Source organism: Manihot esculenta, chromosome 7, assembly GCF_001659605.2.
Source record: "Manihot esculenta cultivar AM560-2 chromosome 7, M.esculenta_v8, whole genome shotgun sequence".
In the NCBI taxonomy this organism is placed as follows: Eukaryota; Viridiplantae; Streptophyta; class Magnoliopsida; order Malpighiales; family Euphorbiaceae; genus Manihot; species Manihot esculenta.
This window is the reverse complement of record NC_035167.2, coordinates 32,275,258-32,297,451: the sequence shown is the minus strand read 5'-3', so window position 1 is coordinate 32,297,451 and position 22,194 is coordinate 32,275,258. Positions and strand designations below refer to the sequence as shown.

At 32.8% G+C, this 22,194-nt stretch overlaps 3 protein-coding genes across 4 annotated transcripts; 1 reads left to right on the top strand and 2 right to left on the bottom strand.

Annotated features, from left to right (window-relative positions):
• The first annotated feature begins 88 nt into the window (after positions 1–88).
• Positions 89–3,061, top strand: LOC110619144 (protein FIZZY-RELATED 3). Its single transcript, XM_021762402.2, has 10 exons — positions 89–859; positions 939–1,061; positions 1,174–1,278; positions 1,401–1,580; positions 1,742–1,804; positions 1,889–2,083; positions 2,194–2,295; positions 2,391–2,453; positions 2,551–2,619; positions 2,713–3,061. The coding sequence occupies exons 1-10, from the start codon at positions 356–358 to the stop codon at positions 2,764–2,766; spliced, it is 1,458 nt and encodes a 485-aa protein (XP_021618094.1). The 5' UTR covers positions 89–355; the 3' UTR covers positions 2,767–3,061.
• Positions 3,062–3,467: 406 nt separating this feature from the next.
• Positions 3,468–7,069, bottom strand: LOC110619143 (scarecrow-like protein 9). Its single transcript, XM_021762400.2, has 3 exons — positions 6,913–7,069; positions 3,985–6,591; positions 3,468–3,889 (listed from the first exon to the last, which is right to left on the bottom strand). The coding sequence occupies exon 2, from the start codon at positions 6,343–6,345 to the stop codon at positions 4,099–4,101; it is 2,247 nt and encodes a 748-aa protein (XP_021618092.1). The 5' UTR covers positions 6,346–6,591; positions 6,913–7,069; the 3' UTR covers positions 3,468–3,889; positions 3,985–4,098.
• A 5,089-nt stretch (positions 7,070–12,158) lies between these two features.
• Positions 12,159–17,183, bottom strand: LOC110618811 (telomere repeat-binding protein 3). Of its 2 annotated transcripts, XM_021762055.2 has the most exons (10): positions 16,874–17,183; positions 15,569–15,691; positions 14,626–15,472; positions 14,293–14,508; positions 14,133–14,195; positions 13,950–14,029; positions 13,413–13,654; positions 12,885–13,202; positions 12,737–12,800; positions 12,159–12,637 (listed from the first exon to the last, which is right to left on the bottom strand). In XM_021762055.2, the coding sequence occupies exons 2-10, from the start codon at positions 15,647–15,649 to the stop codon at positions 12,413–12,415; spliced, it is 2,136 nt and encodes a 711-aa protein (XP_021617747.1). In that variant the 5' UTR covers positions 15,650–15,691; positions 16,874–17,183; the 3' UTR covers positions 12,159–12,412. The 2 variants fall into 2 exon arrangements, with proteins under 2 accessions (XP_021617747.1, XP_043814215.1); XM_043958280.1 differs by having other exon boundaries at positions 15,569–17,183.
• Positions 17,184–22,194: the final 5,011 nt, after the last annotated feature.

Below are 22,194 nucleotides of genomic sequence, written 5' to 3'. Positions count from 1 at the left end.
CAGCTACACAGTAACCTTTGCTTCATGTAATATTTGACCGTTAGAATCCAAACCTAACCACGTCACCATATAAAATGCAATTTCAAAAATCTACAATTTCTCCTCTTTCCCAAAACCTCCCCGCTCCTCCTCCTCTCGAATTTGACCGTTGCAAATCTTCTTCCACACGCACAAGAAAGAAAGCAGCAAAACCCCACCAAAACCTCCATTGAAAAGCCCTCTCTTTGCTTCCACAAAGAGAGGTCTTTTCCGTTTCAATCTCTCCCTCTCTCAGCAGAAATCTGAGAACCATTAATCTCCATAGCTCAAAATTAGTCCCAGTAGCTCAAAATTATCATACAAAATTCCCCAAAACATGGATTCGCCACCAAGAAGAAAGAGTGGCCTCAACCTCCCTTCTGGGATGACTGAAACTTCTCTGCGATTGGATACCTTTCCGGGTTCTGTTCGAGCTATAACGTGTGTATCATCACCTCGAGCATTATCAAGCCTGTCATCACCGTCTAAATCTTCCAATTGTAGTGATAGATTCATACCTTGTAGATCATCTTCAAGGCTTCACACTTTTGGGCTTGTAGAGAAGGGGTCTCCCGTTAAAGAAGGAGGCAATGAGGCCTACTCAAGGTTGTTGAAATCAGAGCTTTTTGGGTCTGATTTTTCTTCGTTTTCTTCTCCTGCAGGTGTTCAAGGGGGTTCTGCTTTGAGCAGCCCTAGCAAAAATATGTTGAGGTTTAAGACTGATCAATCAGGGCCTAATTCTCCATACTCTCCTTCAATCTTGGGATATGATAGTGGGATTTCTAGTGAGGCTTCTACACCTCCTAAGCCACCACGAAAAGTCCCCAAGACACCACATAAGGTAAGAGGAGCAAGCTTCCTTGGCGTTTCTGATCTTTTGAAGGTTAAAATTTCTAATTTTGAATAGGAAATTGCTTCAGGTTTTAGATGCCCCATCACTTCAAGATGACTTCTACTTGAATCTTGTGGATTGGTCCTCACAGAATGTACTTGCAGTTGGGTTGGGTACTTGTGTTTATCTGTGGACTGCATCAAATAGCAAAGTAAGTTTGATATTTCTTGTCCTTAGCAAACAGAAAAATTCCACCTTTGCATTGTCTAAATCTAAAATTGGTCTCTTTAAGGTGTTTAATTTCTTCATCTTCCTGTTCTCAGGTTACAAAGTTGTGTGACCTGGGACCTCATGACAGTGTGTGCTCTGTGCAATGGACTCGGGAGGGCTCATACATATCAATTGGCACTTATCTCGGTCAAGTTCAGGTAGCCATAAAAGTCTAGTTTTTTTGGCCCAGCTTAACATCTAATTATATGATGCTTAACGGTTCAATTCACAGGCTATTAATGGCTTGAGATATGTAATAAGGATGTTGACTCTTGTTCAGGTATGGGATGGAACTCAGTGCAAGAAGGTGCGAACTATGGCCGGCCATCAAACGAGAACTGGAGTTTTGGCATGGAATTCTCGCATATTGTCATCAGGAAGCAGAGACAGGAACATACTCCAGCATGATCTTCGTGTTTCAAATGACTATGTTAGCAAGCTTGTTGGTCATAAATCTGAGGTAAAAAAGGACAGTTTCAATTACATTGAATGATTAATCTGTTCAGCAACCATGACTTGAATTCCCAACACTTTGAAATTGAACTGGGAATTCTTTGAAATTGAACGGACTGGCATATATAATAATACGAGAGGTAATCTATTCCTTTTTCTTCGTTGTAGGTGTGTGGCTTAAAATGGTCTCATGATGACAGAGAACTTGCTTCAGGTGGAAATGATAATCAGGTAATGGTTATTGCATGGCTTTTATATCAATTTCAGTGTCCAATTGCCTGATTATGGAGTACTAACTGTTTGATTGATTTTCAGCTCCTGGTATGGAACCAGCATTCTCAGCAGCCAATTTTAAAACTTACCGAGCACACAGCTGCTGTCAAAGCCATTGCATGGTCACCCCATCAGAATGGTCTTCTTGCATCTGGAGGTGGAACTGCAGATAGATGTATTCGTTTTTGGAACACAACCAATGGTCATCAATTAAACCATGTTGACACTGGGAGTCAGGTTTCTGCTTCTTCTTTGCTTTCCCACTTTCACTTCATGTTCTTCAACAGGTTATCTTCTCCTGGAGACCCCATCTGCTTACCAAAATTTCAATGTTTTTTCAACTTCAGGTGTGTAATCTAGCATGGAGCAAGAATGTGAATGAGCTTGTCAGCACCCATGGTTACTCCCAGAATCAAATCATGGTGTGGAAATATCCATCAATGGCAAAGGTATGTAACTATTTTGCCAAAGTTGTCCAAAATAAATCCATCTATACACAATCCTACAGCAGAGAACTAATCTATGTTTTCTTGGCTTATGTCAGGTTGCAACTCTAACTGGCCATAGCCTGCGAGTACTCTATCTTGCAATGTCACCTGATGGCCAGGTAATATGTCAAGCCTCCAAGGCATTATACATTGTTGTGAATTTCTATGATCATAATCATGTGCATAATAGAATCATGTTCCTTGATTGTTATGCAGACAATTGTTACTGGAGCAGGAGATGAGACTCTTCGGTTTTGGAATGTATTCCCATCCGTTAAAACGCCGGTAAGTCCAGCAGCATGATGCTCCAATTTTTACTGGTTACAGTCTCCCCAGCTGCTTCCATTGAAACTGTTTTATGTTGTTGTTTGTTTTCAGACACCAGTAAAAGATACAGGGCTTTGGTCGTTAGGACGAACTCACATTCGGTGACAATCCCTTAGCTCTCTAACATCAAGTTAAATACTGTAAATGGAGAATGCTGCCACGATAAGCTTGTAAAGAGGTGGGAGTGTGTAATATGAAATTTTTTTGCCAGTGTGCCAATAATGAAAGTGAGTGTGGGGGTGGTGTTGATTTTTTTAAGCCAGATTTTTGTAGAGTGTTCTTCCTCACCCTTATAGATTGTAGAGTGTGTAATTGTGAAGCTAGAAAATAATACATGAAAAAGAAAATAAGGATTTTTTGAATCTAGAATGAATATTACATTGAAGTTCTGTTTCTTTCACATGTGATCAGTAATTTCATCAAATGTAAAGTGTAATTTGATGTTATGTTAATAAAAAGAATACGGGTCATCATCCTCAACCCTAACACGGTTGTTCACTCGAGCAATAAAGCAAACAGAACGAAGGAATTTCCATTGCCGGGATTTCAACCCGGGTCGCCTGGGTGAAAACCTGGTATCCTAAACCTGACGACGACAATGGATTCCATAATTCAAGCTTACTAAAACAAAGACCTGTGTAATTATTATTAGACTAATAACTAAAGGTTGTATGAGAGTTACTGATAACCAGACTTCGATTCCTTCCTCTCCCCTGAATGCCTACCGGGAAAAAAAAAAAAAAGAAAAAGCAAGCAGCATACTATGACTGCAGATGAGCCTTTGCCCAAAAACACAAGCATGAGAGTTACTGATAAACAAGGAAAACATTACTGAAGTTGATAGATTCTATACAAGGTCTGCTTGAAAGTTAATGCCATAGCCATGAAGATGACCTCTTTTGCAACAAAATTTTCAAGTAAAAGAACAGCCAGTCCAATACTGCATTAATTTTGAATCACTATTAACTACCCTAAAAATAAGCATTAATTTAGAATTGCTTCTGTTGAAACCATGAGAGAGGAGGGTTCAGGTACCATTCCTTTCTTTCTTCCCTTTCCTTTTCCTGCATTCATATATTTACCATGATACAAGAACCGGGCTTCATGTAGATCAGATGAATCTTTCACCTTATCAAATTGACAATTGCTGCTGCTGCTGCATGCAACTGAAGAATTGCCATTGTATAGCATCATAATCAGCAACAGAAAACAATCCACTGCCAATGTCCTGCTCAGCAAATGAGTAAAAACAGTGAGTTTTCAAGTTCTTATGGCCATTACGTAGAAAAACAATGGCTCGGTGAGGAGGCCAAGTGCCTTTACCTTAAAGTTATTGATTCAGAAATTCATGATAGAAACCATCATTGCATGTGGGTAGTAAACAGGCCACAAGTCGAACCTTATGATCCTGTCTACTGATATGAAGAGGAGCACATTTTAAGAATCAGGCTTCCATGAAGAGAGTGCATAAATAATCCGACCCTTCCATCCTTGGAGCAACCACTGGCTATCTTCGTCAATCACAAAATCTTTATGGTATAGTGCATTTACCTTCTCTTTTGCTGCTGCGAAGATCTCCCGGTCCAATGGTAGCTGCCTAAACCCAGCTCTTAAAGCACGAACCTGCCACTGCTTGTATGTCTCTGGCCTCTCAATCCTCTCAGCACCTTCACATGCAATGACATTCATTGCTTCCCATCCAAAAATATCTCTCTCAATCAGCATCCTCTCCGGGATTTCTCGAGGCACATTAGTCTCCAGCATATCAAACAGAGTTGTGTAGTGGAAGAGAGCCTCTCGGAATCGTGTGATAAAAAATGGAGCGCTGTACGCTCCATTTACAATCCCGGTAATGAAAACATCCGGGTTCATCTCCCTGATCAGATTGAGAACAGTATTTCTTGGACTTTCCACCACCACAGTCTCATCCAGTAGGTTTCTTAAACGGTACAGACAGTTCACAACAAGAACCTCATCTTTATCTATCCTGAGATCCTCGATTTTGATTGTATCCCACTTCTGTGCTATAGCATTAAACTCAAATGGAACATTGAAAGTTTTTGCATAGTTTGACAAGCGGCGTCCTGTCTCCTCGACCCTTACTGCTGGTCGGAAACCTGGATGTGGAAAATCAACCCCAGTAATTCGAAGCTTGGGAGGTCCACCCGGCCTAGATGAGAGACGCTGAATAAGGCAAGGCCATTGGAAACCATAAAGAATTCCAAAATCAACAATATGTAGTTTTCTTGCATTTTGAGCCACATTCATAATTGTTTTATTTGAGAAGAAATTGGACAGCTTCCTAAAAGGACATGCTGCAAGAAACAGATGGTAGGCTTTCAAGACATCAGAAGCTGATGTATGCTTTCTCATAAATGCTTTGTAAATCTGGGTTCCTGAGCCAGCCATGCGTGCCTCAAGGCCATCAGCAAAAATGTGGGCTACTCTCTGCATCCCATCGCCTGTAGAAGAAGCATTCTGTCTGATTTGCTTCAGCAGATCATTTGCATTCCTACGATCATCTGCCGCAACAGCTTGTGCACAAAGGGTCAAAAGTGTTCTCAAATCCACTACATTCCTTTTACCTCCGTGTTTCTTACCTCGACCCTTTCCACCACCAGACCCTTTTATCTGTCCATTCTGCTGCACATTCTTGCTTTTTTCATTCTGCAAAGCTTCACGAAGTGCAGATTCACTTTGTCCACAGTTCAGCAATATTGTATCAAAATCTGCTGAACTTACAGTTGATTCAGTACAAACTGCAGACTGCTTGTTACTCCTTCCTCCCTCTAAATTCAAATCTTCTGAATAAGGATTCTTCTTTTTCCTTGAATCATCTGGAAAGTACCCAATCTCCTGCTTCTCCTCAACCTTAACTGCCACGTCCTTAGACTCTTCATTCAGGTCTTTCAGAAACAGTCCATTACTCTCCAAATCAATAAACAGACTACCATTTGGAATGAACTTACTTGCTTCTTCAAACCCTTTTCTAAACTGCATAATAGACTCACTGTCACTAAATATCTCGGAAATTGTACTCGCTGGAGAATCCACAAACCAATCAACACCAGCACCTGTGCTGTTCCCAGAACTATGAGATGACTGGGAAGCAGATTGAGAAACATATCTCAAGGGGTTATACTCACTCAGATTGCAGTTCAACCCAGGATCTACCAAGTTACTACCACTACTGCAGCTTGAACTACTAGTATAATTAACGTAATTCGAGTCAGGATTTTGATCTGAACTTTTGTGGTTTTGATCTAACTCAGATGCTGATTCACAATTGGGTGAAGGAGGATACTTCTCCCCTATAAGTTCATACAATGATTTCTCAGCAGCTTGAAGCGCTGTTGAAGATTCTTGAAACATACATGTTTTCTCTTCTATATCTTCTTCCATAAGCATCTCACTAATGTACTTCAGTACCACATCACTAAAATCAAAATCCTCATGGGAATCCCCAATTTGGCTCTTACTCGAAGACGAGATCGAACTATTAGGGGTTAGAGTTAGATCAGGTAGCAAAGAAGGAACATTGGCATAGTTTTGGCTGACTAAGCAATTATCCAAGTTCGATCCATTAACAAGATTCTGACCTGATAAAACAGAAAGGATCTCATCATTGAGCTTTAAGCCACTCACAGAACCATATAATCCTTTTAAAGATCGATCCATGACCATCTATACAGCAAAAAAGCTATCAACAATGGAACATACCCAATACAAAAATTTTAATAAATCCAACTCTTACAACAAAACCCACTTTAAATTTCCCAATAACAATACCAAAAACCCACCAAAGCCAAAAGGTACCAACTTCAAAAGCTATCGCTTCCAATATTTCAGTGTTCCCTTCCACCGAAATAGCTTCTCAACAGGTATCAGCTGTTACCATGAATGACAAAATCAAAGTCCAGAACTTCAAACCTAAAGAAGCAGCAAAAGTACACAGAAAAAGAGAAAAAAAAATGAGATTTACAACAAATGAATGTGCATATACAAGAGACAAAATGTTAATAAGGGTTTAATTAAACATAAACACAAACAAAATGAATTAACAGATATTGACCAAAGCGATGACTTAGAACTATACTACACAGGTATATCAAAAAGAGGCACAAAAAGATAGATTTTTTTTTTTATCATATAATATTAAAAAAACACCATAGAAATCAATCAAAATAGATCCTTGAGTGAGAAAAACGAATAAATAGCATCATATAGAAAGTGAAGATATTAGATAAGAACCTCAACTAAGGCAAAGACGCAAAGATAAAAAGCTTCTCCAGTCCCGCAGGCCGCAGAAATTGAGAAGAGCTTCTGTCCCTTTTGTTTTCATGTTGATCAACAAAGGAGCATCTTTTCAAGCATTAAAAGGAAAGGTAGATAAAAAGGAAGGGTGATCGTGAGTCTAGTTGTCTGTGGCTGGAAAATCTAAGCCGTCCAAATATCGAATTGTCTGCCAAATTTACACTTTTTTTTTTAATGTTAAAATCTTTGCTCTCCATATAATTTTTTTTTTAACTATCCAAATACCAACACACAAGTCAATGAGAGGACTCCGATAAAAAATATTTATTATTATATTTTTTTATATAGAAAGATGGAAAATTGAGAATTGAATTTAAAATTAATTATTATATTTAATAGAGATAATTTTTAAAATTAATATTATTTAATATTCTAAAAGTAATAAATAATTTCAGAAATGGAGCAAGTCATAATCTTCCTTCCATCCACATCAAATCAAATCCCAATATATATTTCTGTTCGCATATGCAAAATTTTCAATTGTCCCACACCTTTAATGGTTGACAGTTTACAGAAGAACATGGGCATGGCCCAAAGCTCAAGACAAAATATTTAAATTTGGATTAAGGTTTTTTTTTAAGGATAATTTTAATTTTTTATTAATTTAAATTATTTTATTTTATTTGAAATTATGAAGTACTGGCCACAAATAGTTTACCTTTTTCTGAAGATGATAATTGATGAAGAAGCTGTCCTATTAGATTGTATCACTTTCATTACAGGTTCTTATCTTATGCATGCTCATCTTCTGGAATTGATATGATGCTCATGAAAATTCATAGGTTTTTTTTTTTTTGGGAAATGAAAATTGATAGGTGAAACTTGTCTTCTACAGCTTTATTTATTTTCCTTGGAATTTTCTTTCCTGGAAAAAGGAAGATAGCATATGGGATACTGGATAAAAACAAGCTAATACATCCAAACAAAATATACAGATAATCTATCTTTGCTTTGACGGGGTTTCTAGAAGAATATGAAAATAAATATATAGATATAAAAGTAGAAATCAAATCATCATTTTCTTTAATTTATTTTTAAGATTTTAAAAAAGTGAGTGATTTTTTTTCAATTTATTTAATTTTATTTAAATCCTTAGCAATAATTTAAAGATAAATTTATAAAAAATAAAATAAAATTTGATATATTTGGAAATTTTGGTCCAATATACCATCAATTTTCATATGTAAGCTATTTTTGTTCTTTCTTTTCTTATGTAATTATTCGCACACAATTTTTGACAACGTCAACCTTAGCTCTGTCATAATAAATTAGGTTAATAAAACATTTCATATAAGTACATTACATAATATTTTATGATAGTAGCCTATACCGAAATTCAATTAGCAGTTGAATTTAGCAGTTGAATTTTTATAGAAAAGCCAGATTCAAGACTTATCAGAATTTATTATACAATTTGATCCATTAGTACATAATTCTGTCTAAACTAATTAGAATTTAGACTCGTTAGAAAATAATTTAATTCATCTAACGTAATAGAGAGTAAAAGAGCAAGCACAATAAATCATAATTCTATGACGAACGCTATAAAAGAATTAAATATAATGGTGAGGAGATAGATACGTCTCTATATATTTTTATGTGATAAAGTGGCGGTTATATATTACTGAATAATAAAAAAACAAACCAGATATAAATTATTGAGACTAAATTTATTTATTTATATCAAGACTCTATCTCTTTTAAATTTCATATTATGAATATTTAATTATTTTATTTTATTTAATTAAAAAAATTGATACAAGGAAATAATGATAACGGAAGCTTAATATTTGTTAGCACATCATAAATAAAATTGAATATTATTATTATTTTATTTTGCAATTAAATATAATATTATTATAACAATTACTTTACACTACATCGTTCATTATATTATATAATTAAATACATAGCATTGTGATATAAACATTATATTATTATAATTTTAAAAATTATAGATATTTTAATAAGTTTTAAAAATTAATTTTTTAATTATATTATAGAACTAAATTAAAAAAATCATGCTACTTGTATAATAGTAAGTGGAGTTCCCACTAGAAAGGACAAATTGGGTCCAACAAAAAGTCTTGTCTTCTTCTTACCGTCATCTTGTATACTCACAATATCCTGTTGGAATAATCGAAGTCATCAAGCATTAGCCATGCACGCAATTTTTTTTTTTATTATTTTTTTTCTACTTTAATGATGTATTTTAATACTTATTTTTTAATAATTTTCACTAATGTTAAAAAAATAAATTTTAAATTTATATTAAATAAGATTTTAATAATCGAATTTTAAAAATTTTAATAAAAAATAAATAGGAAATTTAAAATTGAATAAATAAATCAACCCAGTTCCACAACTCATGTAAATAAATTCATGACTTGAAATTTTTGAACTGTATTAATAATGAGGAGGCTGGGCCCAACCCATCAAAATTTGAAAGGTAGGTTTTTCTTCTAATTTATTAATTAATTATAAGTTTATAAATTGACTAAGTGTTTTCTTAAATTGTAAGAAAAAAAATATATAAATAATGGGATGTAAGAATGAAGTAGTTAATATGTCCACGTTGAAATTTTATTTATTTATTTATTTATAATTATTAAATTGAGAGTCAATAAAAGCAAATGAGATTCAAAGTTTAATAATTAAATTGAATTAAATAAATTAAAAATTAAAATTTTAATATTTATAAAAATTAATTAAATCAATTTTAATATAAATTAATTTAAATCGAATCGATTTGATTTAATTTAATTTAATCGGTATTTTATTTTTAATATTTTAAAATTTAATTAAAGTATTTAAATTTTATTTATAGTATAATATCCCTACATTTTTAAAAATAATATATAATTACTCAATTTAATTTGATTTTATTGATATTTTTTTATTAAAATTAAATCGAATTAAATTAATTAAAATTTTTAAAAATAACAATTAAATAAAAAAACTTTTGTAAACTAGGTGGTGGATTGAAGCCCATGGCTGAATTCGGCCTATTCTTTCACCATTGTGAAGTCCTAGGGAGGCTAACCAATAAACCCTCGATTAATTATTTTCCTTTCATTTTCTTTTGAAAAATATATTTCTTTCATTTCTTTTATTATAAAGTTATTTTATAATTTAAACATGTTTAAATATATAGTTACACTTTAGATTAATCTATTAAACAGTTAAATTAAATTTTTTAATTTATTAAATATTTAAATTTATAAAAATTATAATTTTTTCTGTACTATAACTTTATTCATTTTATTTTTTTATACATATTAAAAAATATAATTATTTAATTATATTCATTTTAAATATATTAAATATTTAAATTATTTAAATTATTTATTTAAAAAAAATAATTAATAAGAGATTGTATTGAAAATAAAATAAAATTATAATATTTAATTTATATGTTAATTATGATGTAAAAAAATAATAATTAAAAATAAATAAATAAAAATTATAGCACGGAATGAATAAATTAATTAATTCATTAATGGCTTATAGAAAAGATGAAAAATAGTTTAAAGTATCGTTGATCCTATTTTAATTTTTATGATTGTATTGTAAATGACAAAATTATACTAAAAAAATAAAAAAGAATTAATTTTCTCATTTTTTAGAAAATTTAAAGCAAACTGGTTAATATTTAAAATATTTTTAATTTTATTAATAATTTATCGTTGAAATTATTAATTTATATTTAATTATTATTAATTTTATATCGAGCAAGCACAACATTATTGAATAGAAAAATTATAAAAAAAATGAAAATCACTTATATATTTAATCTGATGGTAAATGCATTTAAATAAAATTGAGAGTGTCATATTTTATTCTCTATTTTTCATCTAAATTTTAAAAAAAATACTAAGATTATTTGGTAATAATAGAATTTAATTATTTTAATAATTGTTTATTAAATTTAATTTTAGTAATAATGTTTTTATTCTCTTAATTTTTTTTCTTTACGAATAATTTATTGTTTATAAAGCAAAGCAATAGGTTGAATCTAATACTTAGAATAATAGTATTTAAAAATGGGAATATTTTTGTATGCAATTGCAAGCTAAGGCTATCCAACCAATCCCAAAGCTTCTTTCAAAAGTTAATAATTCTTCTTCCATTAACTTATTCCTATTTTCATATAATTTTTCTTAAATAAAAACTTTATAATATTTTTTAGCTGAAAAAACTATATAATTAAATTAACCACTTTTATTTTATTTACTCTTCCTGTTATATATATATTTTCACACTATATTAACAAAATTCAAAAAATAAAAGTATTTTACAGAAATAAAAACTCCAACCATAGTGAATGGATCCAAAATCAAAACAACCAAAGAAATCAACTCAGAGAATGAGAAGCTTCATGCAACCATTCGGCCTCTCAATCAACCATATATACGTAGTCCATTAAAATTAAAAAATTTAACTTTTTAAGAGGAGTAATTTATAATTTAGGATTAATTGAATAAAAATAAAATATTTTTGTGAGAGAGGAATAGAATAATTTATCAATCTCAATCAATCCCAAATAGGTTCTTCGTGGATCATTATTAGATTCCATGTAGATATGATCCACATGTCAAATGCCACCGACTGGACCCACCTGCTTAAACTTTTATACACCCACATTCCACATCCTAATCCTCAAATTTGGACCTACTTCCATTAAATTAACCACTTTTTTTTAGAAATTACATTAAATTAACTTTAAAATTTAAAAAAAATTGATTCACTCCCATAATGGAAATATCATACTTTTAATTATATTGCAAACACAAAGACATATATTATCCCTCAATTTAATGATATTAAAATTATTAAATAAAAATAATGAATTTGAGTTTTTCTAATTCTACAGGTATCTCCATATAAATTTTAAGAAAGAAAGTGATAAAAAGAAAAGAGAGCACGTGGTTTGGAAACGGTTGTAACAAGTAAAGAGAATATTAAAAGACTTGGGTTGTTGGGTTGGATGAAACCTAACTGCGTACCCATCTTCCAAACGCACTTCCAATTCGATTACCTAAATTTCCAATCAAGACTTATTTTTTAACGAAATAATTTACTTCAAAAAGATATTTTTCCTTAAAAACAAACGAAATCTCAATTAAAATATTAACTAACACACCAGCAAATGACACAGTCGCACACAACCTGCAAACTCGATGTAAAAACAAAATTTACATTTCACTTATTCAGAGTCTTCTGTTCAATCTGTTACAATTACAACAATTAAATCAATGAATTGAAAAAACACTCTAATTTTCTGTTAGACTATTCTTTATTTCATCCAATCATTTACAAATGCCATTAGGCAGGTGGCTATGAATCATGTGAGTGTGAGAAAATATTACACAAATTTTCAATCATTTGTACAAGTTTCTTCTTCTCTGTTCCTGTCAACAATTCCCTTTTCTTTACATCACAACAACTGAAGCTCACCTTCAACTCCATTTCTACCACCATGGCCATGGGTCTCGGTGATCTTTACAACTGCACCCTGATTCTTGCTATGTTGCTTGGCTTGATGCTGAGACCAGTATGCGTGAGCAGCCAAGACCCTGTCCAACACCGCCTGGGGCACGGGCTCCCCTCTTCTTTGCTGAGGGGCAATCTTGGCCGTGTGAACCAATGTCTTCCATTTGTCCTGCAAAGTCACCCTTCCAATCATCTTCTCTATTAAGCAAACATAAAAGCTCAACGTTCATGATTCCATTTTTTATTACGAAAGAAATACAGTACTTGCCTTCAAATCCACGTAAGTTCGGTGGTCTGCATTTTCAAAAGATCTTAACTTAACATCACGCCACCTGCAAGATGAGATGGAACATTATAAAGATTCTCACTAAGAAATACAAGATCCATAATGAATTCAACTTTGAGTCGCGCAGCACCTTCCAGTTCCCAGATCCTCAACTGCCTGCACAAGTGCTTCTACTTCTGAGACTGAAAATGGTCTCCTGGTTCGACGCTGTACCAGATCAGATCGCCTAGCTTTCTGGTTAACAGGAACAACAGCAAGTGCCTCAACACTCACAGGTGGAACTGCAACCAGAGCTCTAGATTCTGACATTGTTTTGTCGGCTAATTTGTCAGTATGGGAGGAAACTGATTTGTGATTACTGTCAATTCTACTTTCTGAATTAGTCAACATAGGAGGGTCAGGTAAGGCATCAGAAGTCCCCAAGTCTAAAACAGGAGCAGCTGGGGACCTGGAACAAAGCAAAACACTTCAGGCATCACAAAAATGTCTTGCAATACGTCATTGCAACAGTAAAAAATAAAAAACAAAAGAAAGCAAAGAAAAGAATAACACTGAATCACAATCCAAAATGTCAACCAATATGATATTAAGTTTAACACGAATGTGCACAAGACATTGCACCTTATGGTAAAGATAATACAGTGCAAATTTAAATTACCTTGGTACAAGTTGAGACATGTCACAAGGTAATGGAATGGGAGGATCTTCAGTGCACACAGTTGGAGGAGCTTGCACAGGACTAGGTTCCAATGTGAAACCCAGAGTATCAAGATTCTCTTTAGAACTGATACCAGTCTGTAGTAAGGTTGTGTTATCATCCCTAACCTTCTTTCCATGAAGAAGCACTCCAACGCATAAACCACTTCCAAGTATAGCTGTCACAGTCTCCATAACTGTCCTCTGTAGAGCAAGTCACATAACAAGATGGTACAAAAATCAGGAACCCAGCAAGAAATGATCCTTGGCAGCAACTTGCCAAAGAAAAGTATTTAAATTTAAATTTAAATGCATAATACAACTTACCACATTTTAACATGTAAAAGACACATTCGTATGTATTTGTTAAGCAATAAAATTTATCAACAGAAAAGTAGAAAAGAAACCATTAGAAAGGAAACAACTAACAGATATTGCTGTCTATGATAAGGTTCCTAAATATATTTGCAGTGAAAACAAGAAGACTGGACATCTATACCTTTAGTGAACCAACAGTTGCAGTTTCAGGAACCTCAATAACAAGCTCTGGTATCCTGAAGGACTTAATGCTGAACTTCACTGTACAAAGAATGACCCACATATAAGGACCTCTCGCTGATGTAAGTTGACAAAATAAAATGATATCAACAATGGTGCATCAATTCAACAATAGCTTTAGTACCATGAGAATTCTTGGAATGGAAAGATTGGTGGCCAATAATTGATGACGTTGAAAACCCATTTGCTGAACACAATAAGTAAAACCATTTAGCAAACCAACACTGGAAACTTCAAACACCAAGAAAATATGGAGATATCAACTTAACAAGATAGAAAAAGACCTCCACTAAACATTGAAGCAGGGCCATTCTTGTCCATATTTATCTTTTCTGGAGAATTACAAACACTCTCACTGCTGAACCCTCCATCAGATGTCGCAGTTAAGCTATGGTCAGAAAACTTCCTCCTCTTGTAAAGAGTATCATGTTGATATCTTTCACGACTGTAACATATTTTTCGCTTGCGATAAAGAGGCCTTATTCCCCCATCTGAAAAACCTGAGGCAAAAGTAACAGAATAAATCCCATTTACCATCCTAGGAACATTAAGACATGCAGACATACTAAAGAAGTAATTGAAGCATACTATAAACAAATCATCAAACAATTGCTTACCAACATTTGAAAGTTCGCAATCCCTCAGTTTTGGAGCTACTTTCCAGTATTTAGAGGCCAATAATTTCCTCATTCTTCGGTCCCCAATTCGGGATTGATACCTAAATGCTCTTGGCTTGGTGCCAGGTTTGTTACACCTAGAAAAATTTTCGTCATCATCTCTAATACCTAATTTGCTATCATTCCTAAGCCTTAAAACAGAGGCATCAGGAACAGGGTTCCTACATGGTGGAAATTTGACATTATTATCTGAATTGATCAGTGCAGGAAATTTCCTACACAAGTCCATAGGATCCTTTAAATTGGATGCGTTATCAATAGTCAGACCTCCATTCTCCATACCATCAGCCTCTCGCTGTCTGCTGAATCCATTTTTCACAAAATCAGCACTGTGTTCCTCAACATGAGGAGACCTTCCCTCTAATTTACACGAGAAATTATCACATGAAATCTTGCTTTTGCAAATCACAGACTTAACATTACTGCTATTTTTCTCTGAGGATTCTGAATTGGTGATTATTGAGGAGCGCTCCAGAACAGCTTCACTCTCTACATGTTGGGATTCCTTTAGAAGGCACTTTTTATCACCATTTGATGGACCAACCTCAGGGAGAAAAATACTTTCTTCACAGCTTCCCTGATCAAAGCATTCAGTTTTCAGCAGTTTATCTTCATTTCGCTCCTGTTTAATAACACCATCACCAAATGCAGATTGATTTGTATCAGATGCACTACTAGAAGCAGAAGAACCTTCACTCTCCAGCAATAATTTTCCAGCTAAAGCAGCAAGTAATTCAAATGGACATATTTGACCATCAACAACTTTCTTTTTATGCAGACCCCTCAGCTGGAAGCAATAACCAAGAAAATAAGGTCAGAAGAGTGATCACCGAGCATTGCGATTAAAAAGCTAGGCATACCCGAAAGTGCACTGAGTACTTACTCTAGCTGATCTAGGAGCCCGAGGAATGAAGGGAACATGGAAGCCATTGAAACCATAATCTTGCCTCTTCTTCATCACCATATCTTAAGCAAACATGACAATTACGCTGCCCACATTCCTTCACTGTCATCAAATCCACAAGAGATAAAAAAAACTAAATCAACCGACTATAGATGCAATTCGACAACTCCATCTGAACCGCATGGTACAAGGACGAACAAGCAACGATCTCAATCAAAGAAAAATAAGAAACATCGCAAGCATATATTGTGATAACCAGCATTTGCTTTTGAGAGATCAGAAAAACAAATAACATCGTCCAAATTTCACATGCACAAGAAAATTTAGGACCCCTTAAATGAACAATGATCATAACTGACCCACCAGCCATCATCCAAAACAGAGATCCATAATATCATGGCCCAATGAGAAGCAGAATATACCCAAAAATATTCTAGAAAAACACATCGATTGTGATCTGATAGGATAATAACATAAGAACCCGCTGATCAACAAAAAGAATCAAAGAAACACGTCTTCACGCTAAATTGTTCTAAGAAAACTATCACTGGAATTAAAAAATCTGCAGTAATTATATCACGTCAATTAGAATAAAATCCTCATAAAATTTGGCATCAATGTAAATAAAAACTAATTTCCACTGGAATCATCATATTATTTGAGATCCCAAGATTCCCAACATAGATCAGTCGAATGTTCACATCCGTGATCGATCCAACTTTTACACAGCAATAATTCATCTGGGACTGTGTTTCAGGAATTACAATTCAAGCTGCTACTTCCAAATTCAGGATTTGGTTTCTGCTCTACATGATCATGGAATTAGAATTGGATATCAGCTTCCATAAAACCAATCTACACACTCAATTTAACCAAATTCCACGAATTTAAAACTCCTAGAAGCAATTCAAATCAATTTGCAATTTTCTCAATGAACGATCAAAATAGAAAGACATCTAAATCCCTTAAACCCCAAACCAGTCCAGATAAAAACGGATAACCCAAAATCACAATCCTTTCGTAAAATTCCAGAGAATTCGAACTCCCACTCAAATACAATTTCCACCAAACCAACCAAAACACAACTTCGACGATCAGATCCCGATCTTAGTCTCCAATTCAGCAAAACATTTCTCTACAAGTGAAACTCCTGAGAATTCCCACCGAATGATAGATCTCAATTTGCTCAACAACAATTCAGAACAAAATTAAACCAGGAAAAACAAAATCCAACAAGAGAAAATACAAGCAAACTGAATCCCACGATTAATTCGATATACTCACCATAAAGAAACGATGTTCAGAGTAAATAAAAAATCTACAAAGTAGGTAGAGAGAAACAAATAATTATCTGCTCTGATTAACAAATGGAAAATGAAATTCCTTGAGAATTGCGAATCAGAAGATCGGAGAATTCAAAGAAAACGCAACGAATAATGTAGAAAAGAACAAAAAAGAAAGATTCAAGACATTTTCTCTTCTCTGTTCTGTCTCTGTGGTTTTGTGATGAAAATGATAACGAAGAGTTGAGATTTAAAAAAAAAAAAAAAAGCACAAAAACCTCTCCTTCTCTTTCTCTTTCTCTCTGTCTCTCTCTAAAAACAGTGGCTTAAACCTCCCTTATATCTTTTTAATTTTTATAAAGTCTTGACCACAAAACCGGATCAGCCAGTAGAAGGGCATTAATGTCCAGGCAATAGTAGGTCACCAAAAGCCCCTCTCTCTTTCTATGAACTGTTCAAGACAATATGGGTTTTGCCACGTGTCAATTTTCGGATTATCTAAAACCTTGTCAGATTTCTATATTTTTTAGGGATAAGGTAAGCAAGAAAAATTAGACAATGAATTGGGCGCGGATTTGGTGCGGGCGCCTACAGCTTATGCATGTGGTTAGGCTCTCGTAATCGAAATTCCATTAATTAAAAAAAATGGAAAAATAACTGATTATTAAAATTAAATTAAATTTTTTGTATTTGCCAAGGTTTAGGTTTGGCTCTAACCTAATTGGCAAAAACTGTTTAATTAATATATCATTTAAAAAAATATATTTAAAATTTTATTTTTATTAATAATATCAAATAAATCAATAAACTGAATATCTTACTCTAGTTTTATGCTTTTTGCTGAAATTTTTTTTTAGCTTAAAATTTTATTTTATTTTTCTTATTTTCTGACAATATAATATTTATAATAACATTAAAACATTATATATTGTGGTAAATCTACTCTTTTAGTATTTTAATAAATTAAAATATTTTATTTCATATTTTTAATTTTTCATTATCTTTAAATAAATAAATATGTATGTGGCGTCTAAAAGAGAAAGAAAGGTATCGAAAAGGAGTGGACCAAATTGTCTGTACTGTTAGTGTTTGACACGACTTGTTTAAACAGTTTTTCATCACTGCCAAGTGTCAAGCAGCCGGTTTCACGGCGGTAATTTCCTCTACACGTGCCAGTCACCATCCAGGTTAAAAACAAAAGGGAATAATCCGCTTCACTTGAAGAGATGCGTTTCCGGTTTTCCCTTTCCTGGTTTGGCAGTTGGTTGCTTGCTGAGAGCCGTTTGATAAAAAGGATGAATGTTTGTGCATATAACTAGAGCTAAACCCAACTAGAATAAAATATAATTTAATTAAAAATTATATTTTTTTTTCTATAATTTAATTTATTTTAATTAAAAATCTGTTGGGTGATGCACCCTACGGCTACAAGTAAGAGAAATGTTTTTGTCCCAATCCATTTATTGCAACTAAGAGCTTAATTATTAATCTAGTTTTAAGGCAGCACATTTCAATTAATGGGCAAATTAACCATTAATCATAGATATTAGGGATATGATTTGTTAGCTAAATTTTTCTTTTTGTAGATATTAAGGATATAATTTAATTAAAAATATTTTTTTATATAAAAAATTTATTTTAAATAGAGGGAAAAAAGTCAGTTATCCAACATTAGTGATAAAAAGTCAGAGTGAAACTGGCAAGAGAAGGGGAATCTCCCAGAAATATACTCCTAGCAATCAAAGAAAAAACATCTAGGCAAAGACCCACAAGCAGATTCCTTCTCTATCTGAGATTTGGCTGAAAAAGCTAATAAAGGGAGAAAATTTTTTAGAGAATGGTGCCTTTTGGTGAAGCTCCATAATGCACCCAATAATAATTAATAGAAAAAGTGATGAGTTAATTGAGTGTAGGAGTTAGCATAGAAGACCTCACATGATAGATTCATGGATAAGGGAGAATCCATGTGATTTGAAGAGGGTTATGGCATTAACTACATGTGATGGCATGTCTAGCTTAGCTATAGGCCAGCTAATTGTCTCACAACACACTGGAAGAAGCAAAAAAAAAAAAAGAGTGGAGAAAAAAGTGAAAGCTAAGCTAAAGATTGGCTGATGGATCCAATCGGTGAGAAAAATGTGAAGTTGGCAGTGGCAAATACACAAACAGATAGAGGACAACCAATTAATCACCTATTAAGGTTTTGATTTTTGATTTTTTAAATTTTTTTTAGAGATATAGAATAATCACCTAGTTAAATAAGATGATTTCAGATCTGGGGTTGGCCAGCTGATGATGTAAATAAGTCAATGTATTTTGTTTTGTTTAACTACAAAGACAAAACCATGTTGAAGTATCAATTTGCTTGAGACAAGTGTGGTGTAATATAAAATTCCAACCAGAAAAGAATAGTTACACACTGAATCTGACTGTTATTATAAAAATTATAACAATTTTAATTTAAAGAATTTACTTGGTGAATGAATGAATGTTCATTACAAATAGCCCAGAGGCCCACTTCTCATACTTCAAGCCCAAGAGGGATCAGTGGCCCTTTTTCTTTTGCTTCCCTCACCTTTTCCCTAAAGGCAACTAAGCAAATTATAAAAAAGGAAAGTTAAGCCAAATCGGCTTAAGCTATTTTGATGGAAATAACTCCAATTTCCAAGCTCAACATGACTTGTTGATTGTCATTCAAACAATGTGAATCAGAAAATTTGACACAAATATTTCCAAGTGTAATCTTTGAGAATAAGAACCTCTTTTAATTAGCACTCATCTGGCCAACAATGTAATGGGCAAAGCAAATGCTAAAGACAATTGATTGTCTCTCTGTTGATGACCTATGTGCCCTGAAATCTCAGCATTTGATCAAGCATTTGCCAATGTTGCTTCTGCACTTGAACTTCCTTGTTACCTTAAACTATGATTTGGCAATGTTCTCAACTTTTGGTTGAATTTAGTTGGGCATGTGAGCTCAATTGTGGTATGCACAATGTCCCTACTCATCAAATTGCCTGCTAGCTGTTTGCGTATTTGCTTTGCTGTCTACCTTAAATCAAGTCACTTTTCTTTCATTGGGAAGGCACTATTGTTTAAATTCAAGAGCATCTACAGTGACCCTAAATCCTTATAAATAATATTTCTTGAATTCCATGTGGTTTATTTAGTTTTTATAGTTTCAAAAATATATTAATCAATTCCTCGTTGTTCAAATAGTTAATTTTACTAAATTATAAGGATCAAATAGTAATTTACCATATAAATAATTTTCACAAGCACTCCAAAGATTAAAGAAACAATCTAATAATTTCACCACAATAATTAGGTTTTAGCAGTACTTTCAAAATCCATCATCAAATTCTATTACCAAACAATAAAGCATAGTCCTTTCATATATATATATCTTTAGCTAAAGTCTAAAATGCATAGCAGAAACACCCTTTTCAATGAGTTATCAGTTTCAAATTGTACAAAAAATTTGCTTAAATTTCCTCTGCAATTTGCAGTTACATACCTTTAATAGCCCAAACCAATGGATTGGCCTCTTTTGGTTGGGGACCTCACCTTGTTTCTTGGGGAAGAGATGACCATGACCATCATGCATGTGAAGGACTGTGTTCATTTGCTTTTTCGTCTTCTGAGGCTTCTGTTCTGAGCCAAAAAGTTGAAATTGACTGGTTTGTTTGTGATACCTAATTATGTGGTCCTTAGTTGCAGCAATTTCTAGTATATCACTCAAATAATTTTCAATATCCCAAAGCTATATGTTGGAAAACTCCATTTTCAAGATTGAGAGCTTTTGATTTTGAAAGGGATACATGAAAATGACCTTTAGTCCAGGGATATCAAAATTTTTAAGTGGGATAAAGTCTTATATGGTGTTAAAGTTTTATTGCAAATAGATGAGACTTGGGAAAATTTTCAAACATGTATGATTATGTTCCACAATCATGAAAACATGCATGGCCATCTTCCTGATTATTTAGATTCTGTTGGACGAACCTTTTCCAGTGGTTGATCTTGATGGTGGTTAGGTTAGTTATAGTGTGTTAGTTAGTCTCCACTTAGACAAGCATATTTTAAGGAGAACTTATACTGTGATAAGATTGTTTATATAATATAACAAGCTATTTTTTAGGGTTTGACGTAAAAATCCTGTATGGTACAAAGGGTCAAAAAGTAAATAAAGGGCAAAGGGAGAGGACACAATCCTAGGGATGATGCAAAGAAAGCATGAGACAACATGGGCCGTTGAAAGAGAAAGTGGTGGTGCATGGGAAGAAGTAAAGAAGGGTGGTGAGATATGATTCGTATTGTTTTGCTTGCTCGAGAAACTTGGAACATATTTTTTAGGGATTGCGTAAAGCTCAATGGAGGCTACTTATGTTTATGTTGGTGTAGAATTTGAGTCTTATGTTTAAGAGTGGAGACATCAAAGATTAACATGGTCCCTTGCTCTACATAACGGTCCACAAAAGTGCAGGCAAGTTTTCCAGAAGAAGCACACATCAACACTTTATATTTCCGATCCATAAAATTAAATTATAATCGTACTGAATCGACTCACGAATAAATAAAAATATTTTTAATCTCCATATAAAATTAGGTCTCTTGCTTTAGATCAAATCTCAAAATAATGATAATTAATTTTCATTATATAATAAGTTGTGGAAAATTATGATGTTTCAATTAATTTATTAATTTGATTTTTCAGGGAGAGAAGCCATCTCTTCATCATGCTATACAACACAGTCAGTGTATAAATTAAAATATAAAATTAATAGGATGTCATGATTTTTAATAATTGTAGGAATAAATATAAATGATTATCCCAATTGTAATGAAAAGTATAATACAAGAAAAACTATAAGGATTACAATGACATTATTATTTTTAATAATATGACATTTAAACATTTTAAGAATCAATCATAATTATAACAATTTATATCATCAGTAAAAAATAATAAAATTTTAAAATTAATATGCAACTATATATATATATATATATATATATATATATAATATGTCAAATTGATTATAGGGAAAATTGATTTGTAAATTTAATTTGAATATGAAAAAAATTATGAAAACAAAAAAAAAAAATAAATTAATCTTCTCATTTTCAAGTCTAACAATCACAATTAAATTTTCTTTTGTTTTTCCTTTTTTTACTCTATTTAATAAATTAATAAGTAGTTGCAAAAATTAAAAAAAAATTTAAATTTCATCTTTTTATTAAAGTTTATTTTAAATTATTATTAAAATATTAAATAAATTCAAATAATATTACGAGTTAATGACAAAAAAATATGTATTT

Bases quoted from the DNA above. Each gene is read 5' to 3' on its own strand.
- LOC110619144 (XM_021762402.2), top strand. From the start codon at position 356: ATGGATTCGCCACCAAGAAGAAAGAGTGGCCTCAACCTCCCTTCTGGG. The intron at 1,805-1,888 runs GTAATGGTTATT...ATTGATTTTCAG, and splicing joins CAGGTGGAAATGATAATCAG to CTCCTGGTATGGAACCAGCA. The intron at 2,454-2,550 runs GTAATATGTCAA...ATTGTTATGCAG, and splicing joins CAATGTCACCTGATGGCCAG to ACAATTGTTACTGGAGCAGG.
- LOC110619143 (XM_021762400.2), bottom strand. From the start codon at position 6,345: ATGGTCATGGATCGATCTTTAAAAGGATTATATGGTTCTGTGAGTGGC.
- LOC110618811 (XM_043958280.1), bottom strand. From the start codon at position 15,649: ATGGTGATGAAGAAGAGGCAAGATTATGGTTTCAATGGCTTCCATGTT. The intron at 14,030-14,132 runs GTACTAAAGCTA...TTCTTTGTACAG, and splicing joins CCATTCCAAGAATTCTCATG to TGAAGTTCAGCATTAAGTCC. The intron at 12,638-12,736 runs GCAAGTACTGTA...GTGACTTTGCAG, and splicing joins GAACTTACGTGGATTTGAAG to GACAAATGGAAGACATTGGT.